The 7,479-nt window shown below is 35.9% G+C and overlaps 1 protein-coding gene across 1 annotated transcript in view; it reads left to right on the plus strand.

Moving 5' to 3' along the window:
* The window catches only part of NKD1 (NKD inhibitor of WNT signaling pathway 1), a 114,647-nt gene extending 107,481 nt beyond the window's left edge, over nt 1–7,166 (plus strand). Inside the window, exon 10 of the mRNA XM_074839804.1 lies at nt 196–7,166. Within this exon, the coding sequence (XP_074695905.1) occupies nt 196–770 (575 nt within the window). The 3' untranslated portion in view covers nt 771–7,166. The remainder of the gene's footprint in view (nt 1–195) is intronic.
* Nucleotides 7,167–7,479: the final 313 nt, after the last annotated feature.

Genomic DNA, 7,479 nt, shown 5'->3' on the forward strand with positions numbered 1-7,479 from the left:
ATAGATCTGTACGTATATTTGCGTGTGTATTATTTACTAGTCAGAATTATTAAATGTAATTAAACTAGACAGCTATAATTGCATTCCCTTCCTTAGGAAGAATTCACTCTGCCGATAATGCTATCCCTGCCAACTACATTCTACTAATTAAAACTTTGAAATACTAGATGACTAACTCAGCTTGTTATTTCCTAGGATCTCCTCCAGCAGCTCAAAAACATGACCCACCAAGCAGAGTTGTAAATCAGACTAGATCCCGTTCTCATGAACCTGAAACCTTCCATGCTCACCATAGGAAATCTCAAGTGGTGGATACAAGCCACATAAATCTGGCTGAAAGTTCATACGCCAAGATTGCAGAAATCCAACAGAGGCTCCGGAACCAGGACTCAAACAAGCACTTTGTGAGGTCTCCCAAGGCCCAGGGCAAAAACGTTGCCCCTGTGCATCCTGGAAGGGCAGTCAGAAATAAACCTTTTCAAGGGGTGCCCATGCCAATGGCTTCCCCAAGTGCACGGGTGGGCCAGAATCTTCCGTACCTCCCCTTGCAATCTCAACAGGTTCACAAGAAGCATAAGCAGAGGGCAAAGGAGAATCACCAAATGTGCAAAACCTTCCAGTCTCCAGGGACAGTTGTGGAAAAGGAACATGTGAGAGACCTGCCCACAGTCATTTTATATGAAGGCCAAGTTGGACAAATGATACAAAGACATGAACACCACCACCACCACGAGCACCACCACCACTACCATCACTTCTACCAGACATAGAAGAGATCCCTCCAACATCCTCCAAGAATCATCCCATATGAAGGAAATGCGTTCTTGTGATATCAGAACTAAGGCATTATTATGATTAATATTATTGTTACTCCATTAATATTCAGCTAGCATATATTTTAGAGGTTATATGGAACTCTTGAAACTTACCCTATTTATATGTTGTGGAACTGCATAGCTTAAACACCTTGTGGATTTTATTTTATTTTTTTTTTAAAAGTGGCTTGTAAAACAGCAAACAGCCATAGCTTTTTGAGCTGTGATTTAATACAGGTCGTCAACGCACTTCTTTACAAGTACTACTTCCATTGTAGTAGGAAAGATACTTCAAACACTATTGCAGACATCTAGCTTACCACTCTGCTGTATGTCGGCTGATCGCACACAAGCCTTTTATCAGGGGAGCAATGTTCGAAGGGTTGGACTCCAGAGATACTCAGAATAATGGAAAATACAAACAGCTGCTACCTCTAGTATTATTCAGATTTTATTTTCTTTTTATTGATTGTAATGTGCTACAGGGGGGGAATTTTAATATACTGCATTCATGTAGCCTGTTTGTGTTCACATCCTTTCAGATTATCTTATAATTACAAGAAAATATTAGCTATACTTGTCAACAGAGCTACATGTGTACGACTTACACTTTTATTTTCTTGGAGATTCTTCACTGACACAGTACAGTCTGTTATATACTGGGTAATATTTAAATATACTTCTTTTATTTTTGGTTTTTCTCTTGCTTACTCTCCCTTCTGTTTGGGGTAACCATTTGAAAAGAGGAGGATGTGAAATGGGGTTTTCAAAAGCATCACTAGACTTTAGTGCTTGGGCCGTAAGTATCATTCATGGGGGGTTGAGAAGGAGAGGGGTTGTTTGGGGTTTTTGTTTTGTTTAAATCCACAGTTCTTTGTTTTGAGAAAGAATTGAGGAAAATATACTTTCTCACTTTAAATGTTGGCAAATATATATAAAATATAAATATAAATATATATATATAAATATGCACACTCTCAGGTACATTTTGTTGTGTTTTAGAAATCTGTGGTTTGAATATTAACATTATAATATTTTTTTTTCCACAACAGTGACTTTTTAGAAACATATGCCGTGGCATTTTCTTAGATGCCTCCAATTTAAATTTCCCCAGCACCTACCAAGTTGTGCTTTTCCCATTTTAGAGACAATTCAACATGTAAAAAAATATCATTCACAATCATTCTGGCCTCTTCTACTTTTTCCTTATTAAAGGGCTTCCATTCCATGAAGGAGAATGAGACCATACTCACAAGACCTTACTGGCTGCTGAGAAATTTGAAGGTCAAAAGCAAATTGAAAAAGTGAAAAAAAGGGTCAGTACATCAAAGTTTTAATTTCTGTGGGGCCCAGATTTATAATACATTCAGCTGGGTTTTGTACAGATCACCATTTTGCAGGTAGAAAGTGACTGAAAAACACCTACGTTGCTTTTGGAACATTAAAGTAGAGAACTCCTCACATTATTGTTCTATAAACATATTTGCTTTTGGTTTTAATTATTTTAAATGTTGTGGTATTTTGTCTATAGTATATATTATAAAATGTAACTATCCCACATTGTTATAAGCCCTTCGTGAGTAGGGTATTTTTTTTCTGACTAGAGTTTTGATCAATCCAAAATGGGGTATTACTTTACTGCTGACCAGTTTTAGAGGGATGTCCTTTCTAAGAACATGGAGGCATCAACTTTTAAAGAAAAGTGGAAAGCCTTGCCTTCTTGTGGAATTGGAATAGAATCACTGCTTCATGGTAATTAGGTCCATCTCTTGTATCCTTGGATCAGCAGTTGTTTAGACTTACTGTCCTCTTTAAAAAATCTGGTTTATTTTATTTTTTTTTTAGCTGTCAACAGTGTGTTCTGTTAAATCTAAAAAAAATGTTTTTAAAATGTGTTTGATCTGTGTGACAACTATACTGTTCTGTTTATTTTTAAAATTCCTAAAGTCCGAAAATATTTATATGCAGAATTTTCTGTATTAAAAATATGAAAAGGCCACAAATTTGGTTAGTTACCACTGAGTTGTTCTAGTCTAAGCCTTTTTTGCTGCTTGTGTATCATTCTTTTTCAATGTATATATAATTATGGACTGAAAAAAAAAAGGCATTTATATGTCTAGTAGAAGGAATAAGCTTATTTATATTATAGTGTTAACAAAGTCTGATGTATTCAAGTGACTTATGTTATACCGCATGCAAACACACCAGTGTACATTCCATCTAAGAAGGGATGCCATGCTATTTGTTTTGAATAAGTAATTCAAGCTGTTCTCTTTTCAGTAGAGCATCTGCCAGAAAGTCTGGGAGGTGGGAATTGTTTCTTGGTCAATTTTTTTAATGCAGATTTTTTCTGTAAACCAGAAGACGTTCTGGAAAACTAGAGTGCTTTCAGAACTGTGGGTTTTTCTAAGAAAGGGCAGCAAAGGGGCATAAATGCTCTTTCACCCAAAGATATTTTGCTGGAAAAGATAACAGCACCAGTTACAAAATCCCATCTGATTGAAAAGTGTGCAGTACTAGCTGTGACAAGTGGACTCTGAAATGTAACACAACTGACCATTGGTTAAAACCTTGCATTGATTTGGTTTGGTTTATTATATTTGGAGATTCAAAAGACAAATTTTACCTTGCGCAGATTCTGTGAAATACAAATACATTTTAATAACGTGGCATCCCCATACTAAAACTTTACACCAGCCATGTATGAACATACAGTATCTAAATACTGTGTTGCAGTTGTGTTACGTGCATTAAGTATGAATAACATGTAGCACAGTTTCTTTTCACAGAACCTTAAATTTCCGTATCTTTTAAAAATGTTTGCTTTTCAGTATTTTGTATAGTAAATATAGATGGTTTTGACTAAATACTTTATTTATTTAACAGCAAAACTGTGCCAAGAGAACCCCCTGTTAATTAAAGTTTTACTAGTTCAGAAAGTATATTTCCTTCTTCTTGTTGTGGATTTCAGGGGCTTATTGCAATTGCTGTCAGTGCTTGCAGATCCCACTGATGAAAGAGCTTGCATTAACATTTTTGGGAACAGGATCAGGCCATAAGGTATGGACTGGGTATGCTTTGGTTTTATATATAAACTATCAAGTTTCAAAGGTAAATTTCTTGTCCCCTACTGTTATACCTGTGTTGTGTAACTGATTTTTCAGCTTGTTAATTCTGAAAACTTTTTAATATATATATCTGTGTATATATATATAATTTTAAGTTGCTCAAAACTGTGGCTAAATCAAAATTTAAAATAGATTAGTTTCTGGTTAAACAAAACATTTCATTCCCAAGGGAAAAAAAAAATCAGTTGAGTGTATTATTACTATTTAAAAGTAAAATGGAGCGGCATGAAGTCATTTAAAATGAAAACTCCAGCCTTTTAACTTATTTTTTCTGTTTTTACACAAAGCAATTCAGCAAAGTGGAAGATGATTCCAAAATTTGCACTATTTGCTGAAAAAATTTCAAATGAAAAATTTTGCTTACCTCTACCAGCTGCAATTTTTGGGAAGCCAGATTTTTGAAAAGGATTGCTAAGATCTTCTCACAACTTCATGACCACCCAATACAAAGTAAACTAAGCTAAGGATAGTGAAGTAAAATCTCTGACCCAGTGAAATCTCTGGTGAGACTGCCAGATTCCCACTGGCTTCAGAGTGCCTATAATTTCATTTCAGGAATGTGGGTTTGAAGTCTACGTAATGTTCAGACAGTGATTTCAGTATTTATTTTTTATGCATCTTACTGCTGATGGCTTTGTAGTTGCTAATATTAAATGGAAGTTTACTGTAAGAGATCAAGCTGGTAAATTAATTAAGATTAGCAGCAAATACTGTGCTTTATACTCATGTCACTGGAGGACCTCAAGGCACTTCCAAATGTCTTTGAAACATCCACACGTCATTTAGTCGCTGTTAGAAATTAAGACCCAGTTCTGCCCTTGGATCATGAAGTACAAGTTCTCCTGCCGTATTGGCAGACCAGCCCCTTAAGGCCATACCAAATTAAAAAGCCACATATATGACCTCTATAGCTGCCTTCCTACTCTAGTCATCATGAGCACAGAACAGCAAAGTACAGCTGGAGAAGTACCTTAAAGGTGTATGTGTGTGTGTGTGTATATATATATATGTATGTGTATATATATATATGTGTGTGTGTGTGTCCTCTGGTAGGAGTTAGTGAATGGCACAAGATGGATTCCGACAGAGGTGGTCTTTTATAAAGGGATAAGTACTGTGTATGCTCAACACTCTACAAGTTGCCACATAAATATACTGATATGATGAATGCTTACTGTTCTCCATCTGTCATTGTGTATGTCAATTATTGAATGACAGATTTCATTTGTATTCCAATTAACAGGAAAGTTAGGCCCCTTGGGGCCTAGATTATACTTGAGAAAAATTCATCATGCTAGAAAATTTGAAAAACATTCATCATAATTTTTGCCTGGAGTACAAGCAAGAATGTTCATGTTTGGAAATGTGTCAGCTAATCAAGCCTCACCTTTAATTACCTTGATGCAGTTCATCAAGATCTGAAAATATGTTTTCAAACATGACTTATTCATGGTTTTGCTGGGAAGCAAGTCATATTCAACATCCTGTTAGTTGTCAGACTTTTTTTTAAATGTACCAAGCAGAAACATGTTTGAAAATCCATAAAATAAAAATTGAACTTAAATGTGTTTTCTAAATAGCTTCTGGAAGAAGATTTCTCTTATTTTCTAATGCATTTAGCAGCAAAACCAGCCTCAATTTATCACATAATAACTTATTTTCTTTGCATATTTGACAGATGTTCAGTTGATCTGACTTGGAAGGGACTGTTTTGGGATTTTTTTTTTGGCTTGTGTACATTTAAAACATGCTCAAAATGGGCTAAAAGGAACAGATGTAGAAAAGCAAATAATTTTATATTGAAATTATTCAGTAGACATTGAACTGCATCTTATTTGAAGTTTGGATTATAGTTATTAAATAATGATGTTTTCAATGCTGCTTTAATTTACTTTTATATTTCTATATAATTCTAGATAATTCAATCCTACTGAGCTAAAATGATAGAAATTATATGGATGAGGTCTTCTAATTTCTTAATTTTAAAATAGCAGGACTTTAAGGCCTATTCAGATGGATTACTGTGAGGGTTAGAGCTGTGAAGAAAGACTGGCAAGGGAAGGATGGAAAGATTTGAGAAGTGTAGGGATAGCACAGAACTGTCCAACAGAGGGGTGGGGGGAGATGGACAAGAGGCAGGAAAATACTGTATGGAGAAGCTATATTTGTATTACTTTTTTGAATCTCTTATGGTACATTTAATGCTCATAAACCAGCAATAGTAGTTCACAAATGCTTTTCACTAGGAAAGCTTGAAAGACTTTCTAGAAGAGGTCAACCTCCAGTGTGCAATGGGAGGCGCAAGGGAGGAAAGCTGTAGATAATTGCCACAAGGGCTGTGGCAGAATAAGAAATGATGCCCTGGTTTCCTGAGTCCCTGTCCAAGTTGAGGGAAATTTTTCCAGAAGCGGAGGTGTTTCTACAGTTGTTTTCAATATTTAGAATCAGTTCTTTTTCTGTTTGATTCCAAACACGCGTAAGTTGGTCAAATGTTGCCCAAAGCTTCGGTGTCTGTCCTGATTTTCTAAACACTAAGCACTAACTATGCCTGTGAAATCTACTGACACAAAGTATAATCTTTATATCACAAGAAATGGCAGACTGGACCTTATCGGCTGTCTCATCAGCCTAGTATTTCAGGGCCTGAGAGTAGGAGGTTCCAGAAAGTTCACAAGAATGTTGAAGGCATAATGTTAAGAGTCTTCATAAATTTAGCAATGGGCAAACACTAATAATATCAGGCATACTGGTAATTACGGTGCACTGTGCTTTCTGTTTTTCATGACATGCCTATGAAGTGGGGTTTGTGTTTTCCTTTGAGTGCCTGGTCCATATAGACAAAGCAGCCTGTAATTGCTACCAGCTAAGAGATGTACTCTTTTGGTGAGCCAGTACTTTGTGGTTGAAGGTATGGGATTCAGATCCTTCTGGTGCTGAGTGCTTATTCTTGCACTTAATCCTTCCCATTGTGTTCGATTCACAAAGTATAGCACATAGAGGCTTTGTGAATTTTCTAATAAAACACCTAACAAACTGGGCTAAATTTGTCTTCAGCTTCACAAATGGAAGCCAGAAGAGCCCCGTGCATGTCTTGGAATTTGGACCTTCAAATGCAGTTTGATATATGAGTCATCATTTTTTCTTGTACTAATTTCAGATATTTGATAAGCTCTTTTTATGGTTTACAAGTTTAAAAAGACAAATAAAACTTTGTAGATTAAAACATTGGTTTGGAGGTTGTATTTTGTCCTCACTGAAGTTCTGTGAATGGTCTTTTTCTGTGGGCTTTAGCTTAAACCTATAAAGTGACTTTGGAGTGGGTGTTTATAGTTTTTCGCTTGCTTGTTCACAGGATAAGACTGTTGATAGATGAATAAAGTGCCACTTGAGGTTGTTAACAACCAGGACTGGTAATGCTAGTTCAACTAAGATAAACAGTGAAATGCTATGGCAATTAGCATTAAGGTCTCACTTGGCCAGTGCTGATTTTTAAAGTCATAGATACGGTGCTTTATAGATACCCATGGCCATGGGGT

The sequence above is a fragment of the Strix aluco genome, chromosome 14 (genome assembly GCF_031877795.1).
Source record: "Strix aluco isolate bStrAlu1 chromosome 14, bStrAlu1.hap1, whole genome shotgun sequence".
In the NCBI taxonomy this organism is placed as follows: Eukaryota; Metazoa; Chordata; class Aves; order Strigiformes; family Strigidae; genus Strix; species Strix aluco.